Genomic DNA, 25,804 nt, shown 5'->3' with positions numbered 1-25,804 from the left:
ACTTCTTAAAACATAGATTCCTTTTATGCAGTTTTTTCAGACTTGGACATGGCTCATTAGATGGATAAATATTCAAATTTGAACATAGAGTATCATTCATAGTGACCATAGTGACCTGAGTTTTGCAAAAGTTCTTCATTTGCATACACAGTTGTGCCTGTGACAGTTTTAAATATAACATAAAGGGGGGTTGTTTATTTCCTGTTGTAGTGCGAGCTGATGCTAACTTATATAGTGCTGACAGGTAATGAACCAATATTCAAGCTATCCCCAAGCAACAGAAAACAAATACTACAGTAGGCCAAAGGCTGTTACAGTATCTATCTGTATTTATACTCTGCTCTGTTGCTGAAACCTCAGCATTCTCAAACTGCCTCATAGTAATGATGTCATGCAGAAATTGATATGAATAGTATAAAAAAAGGGTTTGCTAAATCGATTGTCTTTTTGGGAAGATACGTTGTTAATCTGAAACGATGAAAATGTTGGCAGAAGGCCTGATGAAATCTAAATCTAATTTCCGTTCTCAGAATTCATGTAGTGGGAGGAGGTTCTCTATGAACATCTCCCAGATAAAAGTCTGGGGATGAGACGTAGTTTTGCATTTAAGTTAATATTAACCCACTAGTGTAAGCTTGTCGCTCAGTATAGAAAAGGGAGAGAAGTGTGTCACAACAGGCTACAGTATGACTCGTGGTTTCCGCCTTATATAATTTCATATCAACTCATCTTTGAACTCAGAAGTTATAAACTGGTCATCCTTGAAGAAAGGCACAGCAAAGGAGAAAAACTTAGATCTTTGGTTGTTTCTTTTTTTAAAAGCATCAACACTTTTGAAAACATCTACTTCCGGGTAAGTATATATAATCCTAGCCTCTCAGATCCTTTTTGATCTTAAAAGTCTGGTGTTTGGCATTTGAGCTTGAGAGCTGACTATGACTAATTTTCCTAGTTCATCCATTCTCAAATAAATTAGAAAGTGATACTTAAATATACTGATGTGACTATTTGTAGAATATTCACATACAGCAACCAAATACTCATATGTTTATAAAAACTGCTGTTGTAAAGCATTAGCTTTCATTTAATACCTGTCAATTAGTTTGGGAGCGATGGGAGGTCCAACTTTGTGTTCGGTGGTGGGGCTACAGTTAAGGTTATGTGGTTGTTCAAACATATTTTGTACTTCCTTATAATCTCTGTTCATTAGGTATCAGACACAAGTTAAATGCTTCTCACTGATATATCAAGTCAGACACCAGTGTCATTGGTACAAAATGAAAAAAAATACACTGTAATTTCTAACATTGGGCTACCACCTGTCTCTCTTACTACATGGGTTTTTATCTGTTTTTTCACTTCCTTTGGTTTAGGCTCATAATGGCGAACATGGTGAATGGTAACGTCATTCTCTCGGGTTACATCATTTCCTTCCTGATAGGCCTGCCAGCCAACCTCCTGGCTTTGTATGCCTTCATTGTCAAGATCCACTCCAAGCCACATCCAACAGACATCCTGCTACTCAATCTGACCGTCTCTGACCTGCTCTTCCTAATCATCCTTCCTCTCAAGATGTACGAGGCAGCGTCAGACATGGAATGGAAGCTGCCCAAAGTACTGTGCTCCATCACCACCTTTGTCTTCTTCTCCACAATCTACACCAGCTCCTTGTTGCTGATGGCAGTCAGTGTGGTTCGTTACATTGGAGTAGCTTTCCCTGTTGCCTATCATCAGATGCTCAAATCTGCGTATATAATAGTGATTTGTGCTGTTATTTGGCTAATCTCAGGGGCACACTGCACCATCTCTTTTATCAGCATACACCACCCATCCCTAGCCAGCAATACCTCCGTTTGCTATGAGAACTTCACAGACAAGCAGCTGGACATCCTCCTCCCGGTGCGTCTGGAGTTTTTTGTGGTGCTCTGCCTTGTACCTCTTATAATTTGCGTTTACTGCTACTTGCAGTGCATCTACATCCTGTACAGCCGCCCCAGGATATCCCGGATGCAGAAGCAGAAGGCCATCGGCATGGCCTTAGGGACTCTAGCTGTGTTTCTCATTTGTGTGTTGCCATACAATGTCTCTCATTTATTCGGTTTCATTCAGAGTAAAAGCCCTACATGGAGGTACTACACCTTGCTGCTTAGCACCTTCAACACCTGTATTGATCCCATCATCTTCTACTTTTCCTCTTCCGCCTTCCGCTGCACTGGTGAAAAGTCTATTTTCAGAAAGCGTAAACTCGCTGCTTCAGAATTACAAATGCAGGCCCCAAGCTCAAGCTAAGAGTAAAATACATTTTAAAGGCTACGTCTATATATCAATGTTTTTATTGTACTTTATACTACAGGAATTATATCTGAATGCTTAGACTATAGACATTTCTTTAACAGTTGTAACTCGACCTGTGGCCATATTTAATAGTTGTTTAAATTTACAAAGAAATGTCTGGCACCCGTAAAACATCATGTTAAGTCTGATCGGATCCTGCTCAAAGAGACTGTTCTGCTTCCCCCCCGAAACAATGTAGACAATTTTATGACAAAACCTCAAGACATGTTTTATGCATATGCAAAATTTCAAATTTTATTATATTGCAATAAGTTGTCCTTTTCACCCTTGACAAAGCGTTTCCTGTTTACTTTAACGTGGGCCAGCCACTCTTCTGCACTCATGCATTCTGTAGGCACACATGTAGAATATACCTGCAAAAACAAATCATAAGTCAGCTATAAAGTGGTACAGCAATAACGGCATTTCTACAGTACACAGACAGGCCGAGTACAAGATAGCTGCACAATAACATACTATTGGACAGAAAATTTGTTTTTCCAATGGCAGTGGTTTTTCAGTTTTCAATATTGTTTTCCTCTGTTGGCGATAACTGTGTAATATTCATACATAAGAATTCAAAACTGATTTTGTTTACTGTCAGCAAGATACAGTAATCACGCTGAACTCTTTTCCATTCCTTTATATGAACAAACCTGCAAAGAAGGTCATGAGCAGTGCCACCCAACCTAGTATGTAGGACCAAGAAAAGCGCCAGTCACCAAAACGCTTGCCCAGGAAGTTCACTGTCACCCCGGTGTAAATGGCCATTGCAAGCAGAACAAAGAGAGCTGGCATGGTGGGCAGAGAGTGACACATATTAAAATCAGTGTCCGTAGTAGTAATAGAAATAGTCATTTCAACTGAAGGTTACATTGCGCACGTACAGCTTCTTTGGCAAGCCTATTGAGCCCTGTCAGAGGGTTAGCAAATAAGCAAATAACTACAAGCAAATTCACTACATAGTAAATTATTCACAGTGAATGTGATGTTGAAAGCAATATGACGACAACATTCATTATTTGGTTACTGCAACCATGACTCACTTGATACAAAGAACATGATCCCAGCGGCAAATGAGCGGTTGAACCTCTCAAAGGCTGAGAAGTGGGCAAAGGAGAGGATTCCCGCAATGATGCCAGCAAAGCATGACATGGCAGAGAGGATCATGAAAGCACGAGTGGCATTCCAGTAGGCTGAGGAGGAGTAAAGCGAGAGAAAGAAAAAAAAAATACTATAAAGATATTCGTAGGAAGTTAAATTGAAAATGATAAAACTTCCATCTGTTGTGAACATTTGCATTCCAAAGTGCTCTCAGTGTCATTTCAAAACAGCAAGTTTGGAACTGACCCCTAATGACCCCTTGAACATGAACTCAGACAATTTATCCTACATAAGGTTTCACGTTTTTAGATTTCAGAGGTACTTTTCTAGATTTGACACCAATACTGTTTATCAGGCAGCAGTAGCCGCAGCAGCAACAGTTTCTGCACCAATATGGTGCAGATAACTTAATGCTCTAAGAGACACAGACGGTCAGAATCAGGATCTTTGATAATAATTTGTATAGCATTTTATGACTTTTACCTCGTTTGAAATGTACGACTTTTACTTACTTACTTATTGGAGTACTCTTACATTGTAGCATTTTTGTTGTTAGACACAATACCTGTGTGGCTCTGTGGATGAAAATGTTGGTCTGTCAGATGACAATAAAATTTTCCTCAGAAATTCATGGTTCCCAAATGATGTATCCTAATGACTTTGGTCATAACCTGACGTTTTCTCTGGTGGCACCATGAGGTTGACATTTTTGGTTTTGACTGAAATGTCTCGCCAGCTATTGGATGGATTGCCATGAGATTTGGTTCAGACATTCATGGATTCTAATAACGTAGATCGCCTGACTTTTCATCGAGCGCCCTAATCAGGTCAAAATTTTAATTTGTCAGTTTCTTTGGTTCATGAGCAAATACCTGCAAAACTAATAACATCCCCATCATCCTCCTCTGTGATTTGTGTTTGTGCGAATTAGCAACTTTTAGCATGGAGACAGGCTAAACTAGGTTGGTGAGCACGGTAAACATAACATTTGCTTAGCAACGTCATGATAACATTTTTACTGTGACCTTGTTTGCATGCTGACATTAGCATTTCACTCAAAGCATCTGTCTGCCTAAGTACAGCCTCACAGAGCTGAATGAAAGATGTGTATATTTTTTCTTTAATTGTTACTGTTGCTCTAGTCTGCCAGTATGACATCCTCGTCCTATGAGAGTCACCTAGGGATTCTTGTTATTGTACCTCAAACGTAAGGACAGTTATTGTGTTCATCGTGGTATTCAGATACGTAGACCTGGTCTCTGGTAAGTGTTGTTGTGCCTCAGGGTGATCCGAGGGGAATGTTTAAGGGTCCGAGAAGATATTTTCCCAACTTACCAATGCTGTCAGTCTGCATGTAGCACTTGCCAGACATGCAGTACCTCCACAGGCCCTGATGGGCAAAGCTGCCAGACAGACGGTACTGCATCCAGTAGTCTGTGGCTGTGGAGACCACCAACAAGATGTTCCCCACGATGGCACAAAACAGGCCCCCTCCCATGAAGCTGTACATCATGAGTGACACTATGACAGCGTTCAAGGCTTTATGCACTGTGCAAAAAGAAAACAAGAAGACTCAGTGGTGAGCTTGTGGTAATGAAGTTACAAATTTTGTAAGAGGTTTTTCTAGCTTTAGATTGAATGATTATTCAGTGGGAAAATGATTCAGGAAACAGGAATGACTTGAAGGTGTAGATACAAAGGCAGGAAAATATCTATCTACATATCTAGGACCAGCCAAATGCAGTCAATCTGCTGCAATGCTGGCAATGTACTTATGCCACAGGTGAAAACGGGGGCTGATCACTGAGCTACCATTAGAGCAATGGGATGGCAGCGTCCGATGAAGGGAAGACATTCCTTTATATTTCCCGTTCAGACTTACCCAGCAGGGCTGAGGGCTTAAACCGGAATTCTTTCGGGCACACACCATATTCACTGACCATTACTTGACCTATAGGAAACAGTGCCGAATTTATACCACTACATTTCTTCAAACGCAGAAGTTACCCCTTCCTGTAGACAATTTGTGAGTGGGCAGAGACAAAAACATCCTATTAACTCAGCTATCTTATTCATATCATGACCATTCTACTGACAGCAACATTTGCAGTTCCTCATTCTGCCTGGAGATACAACGATAAAACACAGAGCTTCTCATGAGAGCTGCTGGCCTGGACTAAGTAATTATACCAACCACAGTACAATCATCCCATAGCAACTTGTGTTCTCTCTCTGCTTGAACATGTTTTTTTATACTCCAATGCACATGCAACAAAATATGCACACTTCCTAGGCCAACCACACAAAACCTTACTCAGAAAACAGCCTAGGAGAACCAAAGTCAACTCACACACAACTAACCTTGCTGTGAGAGACGCTGATGGCTGATACAAATGAAGCCTGGAGTTAAATATTGAACATAATTTTAAAGCAAGGACAATGGCAGCAGCTTAAATGAAAACAAATGAGAGCATTTCTTTGGTAAATTAGTCCAACTCCTTGAAGATAAAAACATATTGACAGGTTGAATCCTGCTCTCCCGTGTAGCTCGAGTATGGTAACAAAGTGACGTGAACTAGCCAAATAAATCGGCATTTCAAAGCAGAACATGTCAATCACCTGTGTCAGCCGGGTCGATTTCGCTCTAAGCTATCAGAGACAGCATACATCTTCGACACTCTTGGGCGCAGGGCCTGAATACCATCGAATTATCTGTAGCTATGAAAGGAACCAGAATAATCTCGAATCTCAAAAACAACAACAACAAAAAATCTCACACACATTGATACAAAATATTCGCATTGTACGTGAACGATTTGAGCTAAAATCCTGAAAGCTTGTCACCATCACATCCTGAAGACCCTCTTGGCCCACCTCGGAGACATATCTGATATTTATTGTTTCAGGTTAAACCCCCTGAGATGCATCATCTCTTTTTCAAGGGGGTGCAAGCAAACACTCATTAAGAAAATGGAAAACAGAACAATACGAAACACAATGACATGTAACACAACAGTGACCAAAAAAACCAAAACAAACAACAACAACAACAAACAATCAAAAAGGAATAAAGATCAATCTTTAAATAAAGAATATAAAGGAACAATGATGGCATTACCAAAAACACCGCTTGTCTTTTTTAAGATGAGAAAACAAAACATTTTTAAATAAGCAAAATGACGACAGAGAGCACATCTTTACAGAATATCTGATTGTGTATAATCAGACATGCGCTCACTTTGTTATTTTTACTCCCTATTCTCACCATCTAAGCGGCATCAGCCATTGACAAAAGACCCGGCATCGTCTTACCTGAATTCCTCAGGATATATCGACCCTCTTAAGTATCAGCCTCTCCTCAGGGAAAGAGTGAGAGAGAGTGCAAGCCAGGAGTGAGCAAAACGTCAAAGAGGAAGCCCTAGGCTGGATTCCAAAAAGTTATCCCCTGCACTTTTCTGTTGATGGAGGCAAAATCCTCCAAAACAATCAGCGCAGAACAAATGCACTTGAGCTGGTGGGCCAAAGGCCACATGACTTTTTCACATTGAACAACATGGGAGTATTTTGGGGGTCAGGGGAAAGGGGAGGGGTGATGGCGCTGGGGGATGGGGTAGGGTCTCTGATACGAGGCCGCAGCACCACAGTCCTTGTCTGTTGTTCTGTTAGGCGTTCTGGAACTGTGGATGTGCAAAGGCATGCAGTACTGCTGTGGTCAATGGAACATGCTGAAGTGCACACTTTCTTTCAGGGTGGCTGGGGTGTGGTCATGGGGACACATACACACTTAGAACAGACACATGCTCAAAGAACTGCTTAAAAAAAAAAAAAAAATTAACTTTGCATCCAGAGTGCACAATAAATGTTCACCGTGAATATGTAATGATATTGTGGAAACACTGCACTGACAGTAAAAGGCTGACAGATATTGCATAGTAAACACATATTTAAAAATTTGACACCTATTAATATTTACAATATTAGCAATTACATTATATAATAATTCCGTATACCTGCTAAATCTGATGTAATTTGCCATAAATTCCACCTTTACAAAAGATAAAAGATTTATTTCATTTTATTATAAGATTTATTGAGGTTGTAGTTTGCAGTAGTGTTGAACGGGATTGCACAGTCAAGTAATCTCAGCACAGGTGATTACATCTTCAGGTGGTCTGTGTTTATATTCAGGGAACTCTGCCCGTTGGGACACCTGAGCGGCAACTCCATCTTAAATGGAAATGAATTGCCTGATCGCTCTACTGAAGGAATTTTTTTTTTTAAGAAATTGGATTTTTTTTGATAATCAAATAAACAAATCTACACACTGCCCTAAAACACACAGATTACTAAACTTGATAAATTTAAAATGTTTATTTCTATTGTGAATGCAGAAAAAAAAAAGCAGATTTAAACGTCTTAGGCAAAATGAGCCTGGTCCTTAAACTCCACACAGCTACTGATATGTTGAGCTTGTTTTAACACTCTAACAGTAACGCACTTAGTTATGTGGTTATGTGGAAAATAAAAACCGCATTTGAGCTCTAGCGCCAAGTCAAATTGGACTCTTTCATAGAGTAGTGGAAAGAGTTGGCCTCTGGATGCAAATCTATCACACACACTCACCCAACCACCACTAAGCATGGTGCGTATGGCAAGATAACTGGGCATCTGAGAGAGCGTGAAAGAGACGGACACGAAGGTGTATAGATCGTAAATCCAAACTTCCCTTAAAATGACCATCAGGTACTTTATGGCCATTACTTACCTCCGTCAGCGACCAGTAGGAAGTGCAACAACCTGAGAGGACTGAGGATGGTGCCTTCTCTCCTAGCATGACGACAGCCGATCCACACTTAATTGATATGTTGGTGGTTGGCATGAGCGGAAAAAGTGTCTGGAAAAACCACCCTCCTCCAGTGGTGCACCCTGTCAAATATAGCATAGTCATGAAGTTGGAGAAGATCATCGCTCAATTTAATGCAATTATAAATGATGATGATTTGGGACCATTCGGATGTTTTACATGATGAGGGACATATAATGGGATTTTGGTAAATGTCAGCACCATTTACAAAGGACTGAGAAACCCCTGATGATGCAGCTGCAGGTTTGCGTCATTCTGACCACGGTTGCTGTTGCCCAGTCTCTATTTCAGTGCCATAACTGGCAGTGAATCATTAGGTGACATCTTATGAACTCCTTTGAGCAGGACTCACACTCTCATGACCCTGCCTGACGTGCAGTGTGAAATGTTTTTCACCAAGTTCTCAGATATGTGCAGTGCATGATGATGATTTGTGCGCTCTGCCTAAAAGCTGTGAGGAGTCCACCCTTCATATGTTGTTCCACAGGAAGTAGCTGGAAGGTGGTTTACAATTAGGGGGGCTGACAAGCTAAGAACACCAAACTGAACCACTGTCTCGCCCACAGAGATGGGACAGACATCTGGAGCCACAGTCTGACGTGAAGATAAAAACTTAAAAACAGAGACTCTGACGATGCAACTGCACGGCCAACAACTGCAGCCTTTTTGACAAACAAGGTCAGCGTTTCTGTGCAGGCTGGAGATGAGAGCCACACCGCCACTTTCCCCCATTAGCATACACCCTTCCTCATTTTGTCACGACGAGCGCACTTCCTCAAAGTGTAGGCTGAAAAGTAGCACCTAAAGACCCAATTGGATTTTTTTTTTCTCACTAGAATTAAAAAAAAAAAAAAAAACCTGTTGTGTTGCAATTTATATTTAAACAGTGTCAGAAAACATCAGTAGCTTTAAAGGGAAAATATTTAGTTGTTGTCTACAGGGTTATAGACTATTATTGGTATTTCTGTATAATCCCTGTATTAAAATACTTAGTTTGTGAGTGATAGCAGGCTTCAGTCCTGTTTTCTTAATGTTTAATAGTGGGACCACCTTATATTTAAAACGGGGATTTTGAGCCGTTAAGATAATGTGGCCGCTAATGCTGACTTCTATTTTATTCAACCTTGTAACTTCTTGTCATTTAGTTGTGTTAAACCAATATTGGAATTGGCAAAGGCTGATCAAATAAGAGAGAAATGAGACCGTGCAGGCAACACTCAACAGCACCATCTACTGCACAGACATAAAACATCAGCTCATGATGGAAACATCTGACAACTAAATGAATGTTTCCCCACAACAAACTCAGAACGTCTCTATCAGGTGGATGCATGAACTTTAACACCGACTCACAGCTGAGATCATCGTTTCCAGGGTGCCTAGCTGTTCCCAGCATGTGATCTCACCGTGATCCTTTGCTTAGGCAACAAACATTGTCGTTCAGATAAGACACCTCTAACCAAGTCCTCCTTTGTGTTGTTCATCACTGATTCAACTCCGCGCCTCCCAAAGAAGAGGGAAGGAGGAGCTGAGGGACCCAGGAGCATGTAATTTCAACAGCAAACCCTGACCTCACCTCACTCTGCAGGCATCCCACTGACTGACATTGCGGATTTAGTTGCTGTTCCTGCAAGAGAAATGTTAAAGTAATGGTACACATTTTGGAGAAAAGGTATTTTCAAAAAGGTAGAGAACGCAAAGTAGGCAGGATTTCAAGTGCTCATTTAAAAGAGGAGTATTTCCCTTTATGCATTTGGATAACTGTTTTTGTAAGATAATAGCTTCTCAAGACCAGGCCCACCACCTTCAGAAAGAAAATTTAAATCTGATCATCAGTTCTTTCCATTCAGTTCTAGTCCAGCTGTTCCAGTACTGAATGCCTCTTCCACAGTGTGGTGGTGGCGGTGGTGGTGGTGGGGGGTGTTCACACCAACAATGCGCCCTTGGAGAAATTAAAACACATCTGACCTCTTTACAAATGCTTTCTCTCTTTAGCCATCCACTCATGCCCAGGACTGAATCCACATACAGCAGCAGATCACTGACACAAAGTGTTCTGAACACAGCAAAGCTTAAAAATAGTCAACCAATATTTTCAAGAAATTCTTTTTCCGGGAGAGAATACCTTGAATAAGAAGGAAGTTCGGCCCCTCTGGGAAAACCTATGGTCATGATCTGCTCTGAGGAAAGCATAAACATTAGAGAGAGAAAAAAAAAAAAAACTTAACATTTTGACATGAGGGGAAAAATTGTAATAGACTTAAACTGAGTCCTTGGTTGATAGTGTTTTCTGCACCCACTGCTTTTTCCATGTGTGATCAAACCAGTACTGCCACTTTGTCTGCAACATGCAATGTGCCCCAAACAGTTTTATATGTAGTCCTGAACGCACTGAAGCGTCAGAGATTTGACTGAGAATAAGCACAGTGTGAAAATCATGTTAAAATAAAGATTCAATCAAATTACACAACTAAGTATAAAGTAACAAAACAACTCCCAAGTCATCGGAGTTGTCATAAAAGACAAAACAAAAAAAAACAAACAAAAAAAAACGTCACTGATTTGTGTTGAAACTATTAGGCACAACATAAGCGGGAAAGATATCAGACAAAACCTGTATAGCTAAATAATTAGAATTTATTTGAGAGTTATAGCAACCTGCATGCTTAAACAAAGTATAAATATTTGTGTATTACTATGTGGATTTAATTAAGTATTAGGACAAACAGATGGATGACAACTGAACTTTAACAAAATACAATATGGACACTTCACTGGTTAAACTGTCAACTGGTAGAACAGTTGAAACATTTCATTTTTTTAAAATAAATTGTTTATCCCTTAAAAAATACAAGATTTGGTGGTTACAGCTTCTCAAATCAAAAAAAAAAAAAAAATGTCCTTGTTTTTCTCCATTTTATAAGTCATGTGAGTGTTTTGACTGATTTTCAGACTATGTGAGCAATTTCAGTTCATAACGTTTTTTACATTTTATAAAGTACATTTTTAAATTGTTAATTGTACCTGTACAACTATAGGCCTAAGCAGAAATTAAATTATGATCAACATATTGACCAATGTAAAGAAGAACAAAAAGGGAGTTTTTTTCCTTGCGAGTGTGCGTATGTTCCAACAATATACTGAGTGCCCTGGTACATGAAATCAGTACAGTTCCAGATGTGTTATTGAGAACTTGTAAAGTTAAAGTGAGTAAGAGGGAGACGGTTGGGCTTTCCTTAATAAGCTAAGTAGAATTACAGACATAACTTAAAACTTAAATTTATTTATCAATAAATATTGTTACAAAACTGAGCTTTATTTCGGTTTATGACATTAATCCTTGTTTTAGTTTTAAAGAAAAAAAACGATTACAAATATAGAAAATCTCAGATTAAAAAATTTAAAAATGAAAGAATGCTATACAAAAATATACACATCGAAACCAATTTTGTAGTTTAGACAGTTGTAGCAACTCTGACAGGCGGTGGAGCGACAAATGTGGGGAGAGCCACTGATCTTTCAGAGGGAGTCTGAAAGAAAACAGACACAAGCCGGTTCTTTACTGCAAAAATCAACAAAAGAAGCAATCTTCCACTTAGAAGTGTTTTATGGGAAAGACTACCTGCTGAAACCTGTTGTAATCAGGTTGGGACTTCAGCCCTCCGGTCAGCAGGTTATGAGGAGCTGTATCTGACTGGGTTGTTATTGCCTGTCGGGTGAGAAGTAAGAAACCCAAATAGCCCAAGTAACAGATGCATAATTCACTGTGGAACATGCTAATGATTGACTACATACTGTAACTGATGCACGATATATAGAGTACGGTGTACATTTAACACTCCACGGGGTCCCCATCCACTGTAACTATTTACTAATCTGTTGGTATTGAAGCTACCCAGATAAATCCCTGAACATTTATTGAAGTGAAGCGATTCAAACCTTCTCAACTGCTCTGGATACTGGATATCTTGTCTGCCGACCTATAAACACACACAAAAAAAGGCAAAATTATTTCTCACAGGATGTTAAGAAAATGCGTCACCATCTTTAAAGACTTGACTAAGATTAGGTGCTACACAAGCCATTCTTCACCTACTTTTGTTTTTGTTGCAGTACACGCAGAGGTAGATGATGCCACCCAGCAGGAGCAGGAAGAGAAGGCTGCAGGGGATTCCAGCTGCAATGCCAGCAATGGCAGGACCACTCAGCCCTTCACCTAGTATCAAACGGGACAGGCAGTGATTTTACACCTGTAGCCTCGTCCCTCACCCTGTGATAAGAAATGTCGTGCTCAAAAAGCACCTTCAGCCTAACAATTTGCCACACCTGGACCGATTCTATGAACCTCGGACGGCTCTCCTTCAGTCATACGAGCTTTGGGGATGACCCGAAACCGGTACGTCAAGCTGGGATTGAGCGCAAAGATGTCCGCACTCCGAGCGGAGCCAGGTTTCTGCTGGATGGTGCGATATGTGTTTGAGGTGCCTCTGGTTTGGCTGCCATTACGGTTTTCGCTCAGGAGCTCTGGTCCTTTCATCTGGATGTCAAACCCTTTGCAAAAGCACAAGCAACTCTGTTTTGTATCATACTAGCATCAAAGTTGGCCAATCATCAAACCAGACAGTGGTGCCAAATGTCAAGACTGATCGATGTTACTGGCCTGTTGGATTAGGCAAATTTTGCTGTTACTTTATGTACATGCCAACTGACAGAGAAGGGGACATAAACAAAAACTGTCATTTGCTTTTCACAATACTTTTGCTCTTAAAATGTTTTCCCCAAAACACAGTGCTGCTCAGCTAGTGGCTTCACACATTACACAATATTGACACCCCTATCTTCTATGTACAGTTTCTGCTTAACACTCCTTCCCAAGGCAGATTTGCTGACATGTACAAGTTCAAAATAAGAAGGGTGTGTTTTCTGTGGGGTGTTTAAAAATTTTCCTGTGGAGAGAAATCGGCCTGGATCTTTCCAGACCCGCCTTTCCAGAGTTAGTTACTGCGTTACCTGTAACAACAGAGGTGGGCGGGACCTCCCAGGTCAATGTGATGATGGTTCCATCTTGATTAGGGAACAAACTGGAATCCGAGATCGACGGCCCTGGAGAGAGAGGGATTGTGAATGAGGGGGGGGAAATCGAGAGTGGACAGGAGAGGGGGGCGAGGGCATACCAAGACTGGAGAGCTTTGTTTCAAGGGAAAGCGTAGTCTCCAGTATTACTTAGCTCTCTGTCTGAAGGGCCATTGTATCTTTTTACTCTGGTAATGCTAGTCGTACTCCGAAGTAGAAGCTGAAGGCAACAAAATCCTTACAGTGTTTAAAGATGACAAATAATCGCTGCACTGTTCTGTACTGCATGGCAGTGGTGGAATGTCTTTTACTTCAGAATCAACAACACTATATCAAAATATGTTGTTACGATAAATATCTTTCAATATTTCATATTAGACATGAAAGTAGAAGGAGAAAAAGTTTATAGCAGTACTCACTCTGAAGTAGGCCTACAACTAACAATAATTTCATTATCTGTTATTATCTAATTTATTAATTAAATCAATTCAACTTTCTGCAAAATGTGTATTGAAAAATGCACATCTCAATTTCCTAAAGCCAAAGGTGACATCTCCAAACCCAAGGACATTAAACAAAGAAAAGCAGGAAATCCTTACAATTGAGAGGCTGAAACTAGGGAACTTTGGCTATTTTTAATGTAAAAAATTATTTTTTTGATGATCAAAATAGTTGCTGATTAATTTTCTGTCGATCTACTAATTGACTGAATTACAGTTTCTGCTCTGTCCTGTAGAATGCCCCCTTCAGTGTCAAATTACCGATCAGTTCATTTGTAAGCAGCATTTTCATGTTTTGGCTGGTTCACGCGGGGCTACGTTTACGTAGTTTATATCCTGTTGGGTAGTTTAACCTACCTAAAGAATCATAAACTTCTTATACGTATGTTTTCATTTAAGTACACGTTTGAGGCCCAAAGACATCAAATGATCCAGTACTTCACAAAAATGATTAGGAAAAAAATTACTTCAAAATAAAATTTGTGTTGCAGAACTTTGTTTTTTCCAACCCCATCAATCATCTCAATATTCATCTGATTTAGCTTGACTTATCTCGTGACCCTTTGGAGGGGCCAAAACCCCCAAGCTGCGAACCACTGGCTCCAAGTCGAGCTGCTTACACACTGGTGCATCAGTATTGGCAATCTAATAATGTCATATATAAAAGATGTCAATGGCATCGCAATCGGCTAACAAGTACTTTTACTTTTGATCACGTAGGTACATTTTGCTGATAATTCTAATTTACTTTTAGTTAAGTAGGAGTTTGAGGGCTGATACTGTAAATGTAGTAGGGTAAGAAGTACAACAGTTCCCCTCTGAATAATGAATATGCACAATGGACGAGTACCTCAAAACTGTATTTAACAACAATACTTGAGTAAGTTTCTTGTTCCTCTCCAACCAGGAGCAGAAGTGCTGTACCTCCTAACTGTATTTCCCTTCTCTGGCTGCCCAGTGGGTTGCGGCAGGTGCAGGTGTAGTTTTGGAGGAGAAAGTAGCTGACATTGTAGTCCCGAATCTTGAGCTGTGCCGTGTCGCTGCCGATCTGGTATGTTGTCCCGCTGGCGACAGCCTCGCTGCCTTTGGACCATGACACCACAGCCTTGGGCGAGGCCTCACTGACACAGTGGATAGCGACCACTATTTTGCCCTCAGAGTCAACTGTCGTTCTCACAGCTGGGAGGAACTCCACTGGACCACCTGGGAAAGATAAGGTTTTGCCGAAGTTTTATTTTCTGAACAAACAGATTTTTGATCATTTACAAATCCTCGACCGATAATCCACGACAGATCCAAGACTTACTCGCAGTCACATTGCACTTATTCTCTTCAACTGGGTGGACTGCCACGCACGTGACGGTTTTCCCGTTGAAGTAATCTGAGGCGGTGACAGTCAGGCTGAAGTTCCCTGCTCCACTGCTGGTGTCGCTCAGTGCTGGGAAAGACAGCTGGGCCTGTGGGGTTCCCCCCGACCACCGACAGTGATACTGCAGGTCGGCGTTCACATTAGCCGACCGTACCGAGCACATCGGGTTGCCCGCCGGCTTCTCTGTTCCAAGAGAACAATGATTGAAATCCTAGTTATTCATGTTTGGATCCATATTTACCTATATTATTTAGACAAACATGAACAATGTCAGGTGAGAACCTTGTGTGTGTATCTATCTATCTCTCTCTCTCCCTCTGTCTATCTATCTAAAATCCTAACTTTAGAAAAGGTCTTATAGGTCAAAAGATGGCAGAAGAGTTTTTAATCCTACAGATCTACTGAAAACACTGAAACACCTCAAAATAGATGAACAAGGTTTTAAAGTAAGGATACATCATTTTCTTTTTAAACTTCCCAGTGTAACCAAATCATATTCTTCTTTGAGACAGACTGAGAATAGTTTAAGACAAAAATGACTAATTCATGCTTTTCACATACCGTAAACATTTAAAATCATGCTCTTTTGGCGCCTCTCTGTAGTCTGCTCATTGAACACTGTGCATGTGTAAACGCCTCCTTGACTGGTCTGTACATTTGTTCGATTTAGGACGCCTTTGCGGGAATCAGAAAGGGTCTGACCGCCAAACGCCCACTCGGCAGTCGGCTGTGGGAATCCTTCAGCCTGGCAGAAGAGGCTCAGAGAGTCCCCGGGTACATAGAAAGGCTGAGCTGGACGGGCCTCGAGGACGGGCTCATCTGGTCCATCTGTGCACAGACCACAAAAGAATAGAGAGGAGAGCTATAAAGAAAATGAAAGGACGCAAACAGACTCAAGGGTTTAGAAAGACAGTTCCCACTCAGGATGGAGGGCGTGGAAGAACAACTTCAATCCAAGTTATTCATCTTACACAGCACAGTGACATTCACGTGAGCTGTCCCACTGCTGAAGGGGTTCGTCAGTAACACCGCGTACCGTCCTGTGTCACTTCGGTTCGGACTGAGGATCACAAGGCTCCTCTGCTCAACCGAGTAGCGCGAGCTGGGTTTTATCTCGCCGCCGTTGAGGAACCACATCTGCTTCTCAACCACTCCTCGCAACATGCTGTACTGCAGGGTGAGCCGCTCAGTGCCCTCTTTCACGAAATCCGGCTGCACGCTCAGCTCCACGCTCTGGATGTTTTCTGTGAAAGAAGAAATGGTGACGGGGTGGCGGAACAGTACTAAAGTCGCAGTGGTTATTATACCTGTTTTCCTTTCAAATGCACCTCTGCAATCTCTTATTTAGCTGGAAAGTCTTTGAAAGATAAATCAATTGCTAAAGCTGGGAAGGAGTCTTGGTTTAGCATGACCCAGAATCGGGGATTAAACCTGGGTGAAGCCGTCACCCTCCACCTGCTTACTGCCCATAGAAATATATTTCATGCACTTTTTAAAAATTTTTTTATTATTATATATAGTGGTATAGTCAGGAATTAAAATTAGATACTAAACATGTAGGAGCACATGTGGGGGCTGGACTCAAAAAATAAAACGACTCAAAACTTCATCCAGCCCATAGACGCTTCTGGTCTGCACGGTTTAATCATGCATATAACAATAGAAGCTGTGGGACAAGCAGATGCAAAACGCGTGAGATGCTGACAGTGTTAGGGGTGAATTTCATGCCGGCGGCTCCAAAACGCCATTAAATTCCGCGTTTTGCAGAATCAGAGCTCAGTCGGTTACTCACCGAACACCTCCAAAGTGAAATTCGCCGCCGCTTTATTCAGTCCCGACTTGGTCATTTCAGTGCTGTAGCCGCCGGTGTAGCCAAGCGACACGTTGACAAAAGTCAGGGACCCATCTCTCTCCATCCTCAGCACCCCCCTGTGGCGTTGGGCGACGTCCGGGGGGGTGTCGGAGTTAATTGTCCACGTGACGACGGGCAAATCCCCCATGAACCAGGTGACCGCCGGGTCGGGGGCACCACTGAAGGACACCGCCAGGGTCACGCTGCTGCCGGCTATCGCGTTGACCCAGGTAGGGCCGACGGGGGAAACCACCAGCTCGCAGTATGCGCCTGTCAGCGGGGAGCCAAGCAATTAATACACGAGAGAGGAAACGTCCCTTTTTTCTTAATTCTCTGTAAACTGTGATGGCCACGTTTCAAAAAGTGTCAGTGCAGTGAGTGCTGATATAGGAGGCAAGGGATTATCCGATGCTTGTCGTGTCTGTTCCGTCTAAAACTGCGCAGAAAAGAAGAGATTTACTGCGGTTCGGCGCGAATCCCTCGGCAAATGGAACGACACCGGCAACGAGCACTCGGGTCATGTTTGCCCAAACCAGACAGGCCTGCTGCTAAAAGCCGTCCGGGAACAAACAAAAAGCACGGCGAAGGAGCAACGGGCTCGGGAAGGCGAAACCCTGGAGTTGTGGTTTGGAGCTTACCTGGAAAAGAGAAGCTGAGTAAAATGACCAGAAAACCCGCGCGCGGTCTCCCGAGTTCCTCCGGCCACGTCATTTCAGCCGAGTGGCTCGCAGACACCCCAGGAACCCTGCCCCACGGGACAGTCATCTGATTTCTAAGCTCTGTCTCCGGCTCACAAAACCACGACCCGGGGGGGGTGAATGCCCTTGGCGCCTCAGTGGGCAGCCACCGACGCACCCTCGCGCCCTGTAGCTCACCTGCGCCGAGTCGAAGCCTTGATTGCGCCCGTGAGGCCACGCCCCTCGCCCAATTGCCCGCAACGGTGCCCGCTTTGCGCCTGTTTTTGCCAGGAAGCCGATGTTGCTGCAACTTTACAGTGCGCCCAGTTTAAATGGCGCAGATGAGGCTGAAGTGTCTGTGGTGATTTCATGTTTTGGTAACGCTTTCGTCTTTCCCAACTATTTCTTGAAAGCTGCCTGGAGAGACGTGTACGTTGGTTCAGTTACATGTGTTGGGTTTATTTTTTGGCTTCCAGATGAACTTCCATGAGAGAAATTGCTCCACTTTAAACACCATTGAATATTTATCACTCAGTCATTTATTATCGGAAGCTTTATTCTCCATATATTCTGACTTTTGTTTCACATTTTGCATGTTCCTCCAGATAAACACCTCAAGGTTGTTCCAGCTTGACTCAACCGATCCTTATTTTTACCAATAATTACATGGTTCTTTCCGAGAAACATCCTAGGAGATTATACAGAAATAACTGGAATTTACGGACCTATTAAATAAAGCATTACATTTTTTGAATTTGGGCATATATTATGCCATAGATTCTTCGTGCTAGGCTCTGTCTTGCCGGTACCTGTAGCAGAGCAGTCAGCTCAAGAGTAATGTGAGAAAGTGATCTGACCCTCATCCCACATGCTGAATGTTCTCAGACACACTCAGTCAGGTCATTAGGTACAACCATAATGTAGACAAAAGCCCTGCAGTACCTCTTACCTTCGTGAGAGACCTAAAGCTTTTTATTAAATAAGACATTTCGAAATAAGTATAATAAGTAATACGACCATGACATTGTCAAATGATCCTGTAAATGTTTAAAACTCAGCTCATGATTATGGAAAATTGTTTCATCCTGCTTCTTGTCACATTAAGAGTTTGTCTAATTCAAGACAAAGTCTTCCAAAGTCTGTTTTCATTTCACTGTGCCACATTTCCGAACGACTGTTTTATGCCATAAATAAAACAAACTGGGAAGAAGCTGTTGCCTTGGTCTGAATGAGCAGACAGCCTATTAAGTTTCTGAAACAAGAATTAATGGAATGAAATTAAAATGACCTGAAATAAACTCTGCTGGTTTGTGAACTGAATTTGGATCGCATTGAATTATTTCACAGTTTCGTGATTATATTTAATATTGAATACCACGATTTGTCGCACATGTACGTGTTAACAATGCCATTACACCCGTAATGGTCCGACGGGGAAAAGTTCAGTGTCGAAAATGACGATTTTTGTGGAAAATAAATGGGCATGATTCTCTCAGTTACAGAGACAGCAACATCTATCCAGGGAAATCAGAGTTTGTGCTGTAATGTAATCTTTCTTGCGGACTGTACTGTAAGTACACCTGTGGCGAATTTTTTATTTCCAAGACAACCACCGAGTTCAAACTAAAAAAGGAAAAGCCAAAAGAACAGTCACACGTGTACCATATTTAGATATGAAAAAGACTGGCTACTTTATTGTCATGGTAATGTTCTGTACAATCAACAGAGAACTGAGGCGCTTATGGTAAAATAAAGATTTATGATCACCTTCCCTTTCTCATACTGAGAGACACCGTCTAGGCAGAGGACAAAAAAACCAAGTTAGAATTTACGCACAAACTGTACAGATTACTGGTGCACATGGTGATAATCTTGGAGGACACAATCATCTCAACATGTTTGGGTCCATATTTACATATATCATTTACAAAAACTGCACCTCTTAACATGTGAGACATCAGATATACAAGAAAAAAAAAAAAACAGCTGAGTCAAGTGTTTGTTTGGTTGAATGCATCGTACTGGTGTTAGTGTACTGTGCAATACAATGAGCAGCATGAGTGACAGGAAGTTTCTGGGTTTAAATTATTCCTTAAAGACTGTTCATCTTAAGTTATATCAGTAGCTTGTGATAGAAAAACCATCCATCCAAGTTAGGATGCACATAAAAGACAAGATGATCCTTTTGTTGTTGTCTGGGTCTGGTGCACGACAGTGTTTCTCAGTATTCCTCCTCTCCTGTCAGTACCTCCCTGCATATCCTCAGGAGTCACAGTCTCAAACAGAGGGATTAGGCCGATACATGAGCTAGTCCTCCGGGTGCGCTTATGTAATGCAGTCCAGTTATTCATTAGGAAGTCCTGCAAGCAGAGCAGAGAATGTAGATATGTGATTCAAGACAAGAGCCGCAATTAAAATCTTTAATTAGCTTTGCGTCCATCACCGCAAAACACACAATACTCTTTAGAGCAATTAATTAGTTTTTTGCAATGAAGAGATGGTGATATAAAAAGGATATTAATATTCCAAGCAAACAATTCTATCATTCATCAAGAGGTAACTTTTCTGCATGCAAAAGCTTAAAATGTATCGAATCACAATCAAGAGGTAGGTTTATCAAGACTTATTCATTTGTGTTATACAGCGTTTCTACTGCCCCCTTTCCTACAAAATCTGGTAATAAAACTTGGCCCATTTCCCAGTCAGAAATATAGAAATATTATGAATACTTTTTTTTGGATTTTGGTCCAAAAACAAGTAATGGAATTTACAGGCTGTTACTAAAGATTCTAAAGACGAAACAGAAGCACGGATAAAGAGCCACTATATCATCGAATGTCATCAGCTTATGTTAGTAACTCTCTCACTCTCCCTACCTGTTATCTCTCTGCTGGCATTATCTAATACAGGCCTGATAAATGCTTGGGGGGGGGGGGGGGGGGCAGACTATTTTGATAATCACTTAACTGTGTCAGTCAATTTCTAAGCAAAAACAACAGACATTCACTGGTTCTAGTTTCTGTGATTTGAGGATTTGATTTTTCCATTTTAAGTCATTACAAACTGAATATCTATGGGTTTTGGACTGGTGGTTGGACAAAACAGGACATCTGTTGATATCGCTTTGGGCTCTGAGAACTTGGGATGGATTTTCCACTTTTTTCCCCTGACAATTTATAGACTAAACTACTGATCCAAAAAAAAAACAAACAAAAAAAAACAACAAAAGAAAACAAACAGATTAGTTGTTAATGAAAATAATTGTTAATTGTAGCCCTAGCTGATTTAATTAAGTATAATTTAGCAAATCATTGCAAATTGTTTACCCTTACTGAAAGTCTGTATTGATATTAGTCAGTTAAGAAAATCCGGTTTAAGTCAGGCTCTACATTGGTATTTACAGTGATACTCACCCCTCTGCTCGGTTCCGTGCTCCCCTTCTTACACTCCTAATGCCTCTATATCGTCCCTGCCTCCTTCAGTTTGCCCACCAGGTCGTCCACCGTCTCCACCTTCACCCCCGCCTGCCTCTGTGGGGGCTCGTCCACCCTCATCACCTCCAGACGTGACGTGAGGTCCACTCCTAGGTCTGCAGGCTTCACGTTAGCTATCTTCTTCTTCTTGGCTTTCTGAAAGGAAGGAGACACGGGAGAAGGGTAACATACAGATACCGTATTACTTAACAGTATCTTAACTGTCTGTGTTTGAAGCACTGTGTTTTTAAAAAGTACTTGCCGTTCTGTCAATTATAATGCAGTGGATGCTGTACAGAATCTAAATTTCATCTGAATTTATTGAAGCTTTAACGGTTTCATTTTCTGTACACAAATCTAATTGTTTTCCTGAGAGCCAATTGTTTTGCCTCTCGTGTTTCTGACCACATCTCTGCCACCTACCATGATATTAGGCAGAGTGGCATATCTGGGAGTGTTGAGTCGAAGGTCTGCGGTCACCACCGCTGGTGTGTTGATCATAATGGTTTCCAGGCCACCATCAATTTCTCTCACCACTTTAACCTTGTCTCCTTCCAATGACACCTCTGATGCAAAAGTGCCCTGAAACACAAAGATACAGCATGGATTAATAAAGCTCAAATAATAGGAATTATTGTTTAAACTGTCCAACTGAAAACAGGGAAACATTTTCCCACATCATTTCTAACCTTGCAATGCAAAGAGTGAACAAAACTGGTGTGAGTTTACTTGAGGTCACGAGGCAGTCATTGTGCCCCCTCTGCTGGTTGGCCTGTGTAACTACAATTTAAATTATGACTAATTCAAGGTCAATGTGTCTTAAAAATAAACTGCTGACAATGAAACGCTAGTAACACTAGTGATGACATGCAAGAAAGGATTATATGAAAATGACCGAACGGATATGAAAATGGTGATAACTTTGGAAATGAGCTGGCTAAAATGTCTGGATTTACACTATTATCTGCGCATTAGACTGCTCAACCTGTACACCGAGGTAACGCGTCACAGTGCCCCATCTATTGGTCAGCGGGTGGAACTCCGGCTGTCCAAGTGGCCTTCAACCTGCTCTGCTGATCTGTGCGGGTTCATTGTAGCTCTTACCGACTCAAACTAGTCTCCACTAACCTTGATAAGGCAGTCTGAACAGGGGCATAGCCTGAAATCAGCACAACTATGTCACACATCTGACACTTGCAAAGACCAACAGAAAAAACAGCAACTGGCGTGATCTAATTTTCAGTTCTCACTTATTCAGTCAGACCATTTTTAAGTCCAAACTGACTTTTTCCTGTTTAAATGACTCATTCAAAGACTGCATTAACGTTAGAACTCACCTGAGGCCAGTCCAGTAGGGCTGCTGTCATCTGGCCAGTCTGATTACAGTCATCATCGATGGCCTATTAAAAGCAACACAAGTCATTAAATGAAGGTGACCGCAGCGCAAGACCTGAGTGTTCAGAGTATGAGAGCAGAAAGTGTGATGGGATTTTAAATGAGGATATTAAGTGAATTTTTAACCTGTTTGCCAAGGATGACGAGCTGTGCGTCCTCCTTCTTGGCCAAAACAGCCAGGATCTTGGAGACTTGCAGGGGCCCCAGGGTGTCATAGTCTTTCCCTGTTACTTCTACATGAATGCCACGGTCTGCCCCCATGGCAAGGGCAGTACGGATGGTCTCCTGAGTTTGGGGGGGGAATATGGTTCAAAGAACTTGTCTTTGGGGGAGTTCTTTAGATCACATTTATCTCAGTGTCAGTAACTGTGTCTGCTTTTTCTGTGCATAAAATTTCCTTTATCACGTTGACTTGGTTCTAATATTTGCCCTTTGAAAATTACAGTATGACTAATTTAACATTCTGGACATGAAATCCTGGTCATATGTCACTGGTGGTTGTAACTATTCTCAGTTTATATACATGGGATGCCAACAATTTATTTAAATGGAAAGTGTACTATAAGTATTACAGTATATAATGATAACATAAGTCCATAATTATATCTGCAATGTAGACACATGACACATTAAATAAGCAAAATATTTTTTATCCAATTGCACTGTTTGATAATGCAAGGTAGGACACATGATTTCAACTATTACTCTCCAATTGCTAATATATATCTTATCAGTAGTTGTGACATTAAATCAACACTTAATTGTAGCACAATTCTACTAAAAGATCATGCTAAAGCCTAGCAAAAAAATTTCTAAGTTTCAAACCACTAGAAACAGCATTTCCAAAACTACGCAACCTGCCACCCGACACTACATTTCTCCAGGATATTGGTAAACAAGACAGGGGTGCAGAGTCTGGCCCCATTCCACCCACCTGTGCCTGCTGCGGCCCGCAGCTGACAGCCACGACCTCCTTAATAAGGTTCTTCTCCTTCAGCTTGACCGCTTCCTCTACAGCGATCTCACAGAAGGGGTTCATTGAGTGCTTAACACCGTCCGTCACCACACCACTGTTGTCCGGCTTCACACGAATCTGAGGAGGTGCAAGACAGCATGACAGAGTCACTACGGGGGTGCCAGATGACAAACAATCCAGACAGCCTGGATTCTAGGGCAAACTGTCGGACACAACGAGAGAGACTCACACAAGAAGTGAGCCACCACAGTTTGTAAAAGGTTCCAAGGGCAAAACAACTTGCGATGCATGTTTAAACAGGAGCCCTGTGACTGGAAAATGTGCCTTCATTTTTAAAAGAGCTCATATCTCCTCTGTTATTACTCTGCATTGCTTTATTATCAGAAAATGACAGAGAAGAACTTCCCTTGAGGGTATAAAGCATGTAATCTGGATTTAGGTCTGCAGGTAAGAACCATACCATACCACTGTGTGATACGCTATATGGCCAGAAGTATGTGGACACCAAAACAAAGTGTTTGGCTGAGCTGCTCTAACAGCTTCCACTTTTCCTTTCTTTCCATGAGGTTGTGGAACCTGGCTGCAGGGGTGTGATCTCACTCAGTCCAAGACCACTTGTGAAATCTGGCGCTGGCATTGGGCGATAAAGCCTGGCATAGTAAGCTTTAGCTTGTAGCCAAGATTTCCCTGAAACAGAACAAAGGGATCTAGCCAAAAATCACGAAAAGCAGCCGCAGACTAAACATACAAAGAAGTATGTAGACAGGGTTGTCCTTATACTTTTGGCCAAATATTGTGCGTGAATCATACAACTTTTCATACACAAAGTACTCAAAGTTTAAAAGATTTATTCTTGCAATCACCTATCCGCATCAGCATGTGAAGCATAATGCTAAAAATATAAATAATCATCACGATAAAAGACCTAACAATACAAACGATAGACTGATTTTAGACTGACATATCAGCATACGTAACAAGCTGTTTGCAGCTGTTTCATGCGGTCACATGAAACAGCTGCAAACAAATATTGATTGTGGTGTTCTGCTTCATCTGTAAGGGGCACCTTGAGATTGCAGTAACTTCGTGACTGCACCGTACACCGTTGCCTTACAGACAAGTTTAAGATGGAAGAAAGCCCCAAAGCTGATTCTCAGGAGGTTACATTAGGTTACACAACTTGGAAACATCAGCAGCAGGAAAACATACACTGCTAAATATAATATCAACTATTCATCATGCTGCATCCTGTAAATGAGTTTAGCAGCAGATTGACGGGTTATATGTCAAATATGTGACCAGTGGTGTGGCGTAGCTCCTGTGCCACAGCCAGCTGGCGTTAGCACGCTAACATCAGCTAGCAGAACACAGAAAGTCAAGTGGCTGAGCACAAGAAAAAAACATTTGATCCGTAAATAAAACAGTCGAAACAGTAGAAGCATATTACCTTAACTGCGTAGTCAATGACACGCTTGACACCAACGAGAACACGGCCAGACATTGTGGAAGAAACGTTTAATTATGCTATAGTAGACAACCAACGTAACACAGTCACCGCAGTGAACCTTCACCCAAGGAGGAGAGGTCGGAATTATTTTAGGGTGATTCCAGGGGATTGAGCGTTGGGGCCCGCCTACCATTCCAGCCAATGAAAAGCTGACAAAAAACGTACGCTCTTCAGTCTGATTGGCTGAGACGCGGTTGCTAGCGTTGTTAAATTCAACACTAAGTCAGTCGATGCCGCCGTTTCAGTCGAGCGAGTGAATGATAGCTGAAACTTGTTTAGGATTTTTGATAAAGAGCCTTTCAGCTCTCTCGATGCATGATGTCGTTTGCCTTGTTGTGTCAAGCTGCTTAAAATGTGTGAATAAGGAAAAAAATTGTCTGTGAACGATACGGTGCTCCTCACATCCGTGTCGTGAACGAAACCCGACAGAGAAAGGTTCCGCCTTATGTGTGGCAAAGTTCACGGCAAAACAGTAGCGTGACGTACACTCAGTTGACAGTTTATTAAGTACACCCAGGTGAAGGTAATGCAGTATCATACTGTTTCAGAGAGGCGTTGATGCAACCATATGATGATTTCGGAGGAAGCATTTTGTGGTGTTGTTGAACTGCATTGCATTATACAGAGATGTGTTTCTATTTTTTAGCCTTTCCTCATTGATATAGATGGAGTGAACAAAA

At 41.6% G+C, this 25,804-nt stretch overlaps 4 protein-coding genes across 7 annotated transcripts; 1 reads left to right on the top strand and 3 right to left on the bottom strand.

Moving 5' to 3' along the window:
- Nucleotides 1-640: 640 nt before the first annotated feature.
- Nucleotides 641-2,998, top strand: si:ch211-231m23.4 (free fatty acid receptor 2). The gene is made up of 2 exons (XM_040116859.1): nt 641-853; nt 1,374-2,998. Exon 2 carries the CDS (start codon nt 1,381-1,383, stop codon nt 2,287-2,289), a length of 909 nt encoding a protein of 302 aa, XP_039972793.1. The 5' UTR covers nt 641-853; nt 1,374-1,380; the 3' UTR covers nt 2,290-2,998.
- lim2.5 (lens intrinsic membrane protein 2.5) lies at nt 2,610-8,265 on the bottom strand. 3 transcript variants are annotated; one of them, XM_040116861.1, is made up of 5 exons: nt 8,204-8,265; nt 4,774-4,986; nt 3,381-3,530; nt 2,991-3,125; nt 2,610-2,708 (listed from the first exon to the last, which is right to left on the bottom strand). In XM_040116861.1, the coding sequence occupies exons 2-5, from the start codon at nt 4,949-4,951 to the stop codon at nt 2,647-2,649; spliced, it is 525 nt and encodes a 174-aa protein (XP_039972795.1). In that variant the 5' UTR covers nt 4,952-4,986; nt 8,204-8,265; the 3' UTR covers nt 2,610-2,646. The 3 variants fall into 3 exon arrangements, with proteins under 3 accessions (XP_039972795.1, XP_039972794.1, XP_039972796.1); XM_040116860.1 differs by lacking the exon at nt 8,204-8,265 and adding an exon at nt 6,751-6,864; XM_040116862.1 differs by lacking the exons at nt 2,610-2,708; nt 8,204-8,265 and adding an exon at nt 6,751-6,864 and having other exon boundaries at nt 2,850-3,125.
- Nucleotides 8,266-11,564: 3,299 nt separating this feature from the next.
- On the bottom strand, nt 11,565-17,975 carry vsig10l (V-set and immunoglobulin domain containing 10 like). 2 transcript variants are annotated; one of them, XM_040118584.1, is made up of 12 exons: nt 17,735-17,974; nt 17,037-17,366; nt 16,216-16,488; nt 15,806-16,072; nt 15,182-15,427; nt 14,800-15,078; nt 13,313-13,405; nt 12,629-12,853; nt 12,399-12,518; nt 12,242-12,282; nt 11,925-12,011; nt 11,565-11,832 (listed from the first exon to the last, which is right to left on the bottom strand). In XM_040118584.1, exons 1-12 carry the CDS (start codon nt 17,859-17,861, stop codon nt 11,758-11,760), a joined length of 2,163 nt encoding a protein of 720 aa, XP_039974518.1. In that variant the 5' UTR covers nt 17,862-17,974; the 3' UTR covers nt 11,565-11,757. The 2 variants fall into 2 exon arrangements, with proteins under 2 accessions (XP_039974518.1, XP_039974519.1); XM_040118585.1 differs by lacking the exon at nt 17,037-17,366 and having other exon boundaries at nt 17,735-17,975.
- A 1,464-nt stretch (nt 17,976-19,439) lies between these two features.
- On the bottom strand, nt 19,440-25,484 carry etfb (electron transfer flavoprotein subunit beta). Its single transcript, XM_040118874.1, has 7 exons — nt 25,065-25,484; nt 23,576-23,734; nt 22,768-22,926; nt 22,584-22,646; nt 21,670-21,828; nt 21,187-21,402; nt 19,440-20,133 (listed from the first exon to the last, which is right to left on the bottom strand). The coding sequence occupies exons 1-6, from the start codon at nt 25,116-25,118 to the stop codon at nt 21,232-21,234; spliced, it is 765 nt and encodes a 254-aa protein (XP_039974808.1). The 5' UTR covers nt 25,119-25,484; the 3' UTR covers nt 19,440-20,133; nt 21,187-21,231.
- Between the last annotated feature and the right edge of the window lie 320 nt (nt 25,485-25,804).

The sequence above is a fragment of the Xiphias gladius genome, chromosome 22, assembly GCF_016859285.1.
Source record: "Xiphias gladius isolate SHS-SW01 ecotype Sanya breed wild chromosome 22, ASM1685928v1, whole genome shotgun sequence".
Taxonomy (NCBI): domain Eukaryota; kingdom Metazoa; phylum Chordata; class Actinopteri; order Istiophoriformes; family Xiphiidae; genus Xiphias; species Xiphias gladius.
Note: the sequence above shows the minus strand (reverse complement) of the source record. Positions and strands in the feature narration are given on the sequence as shown.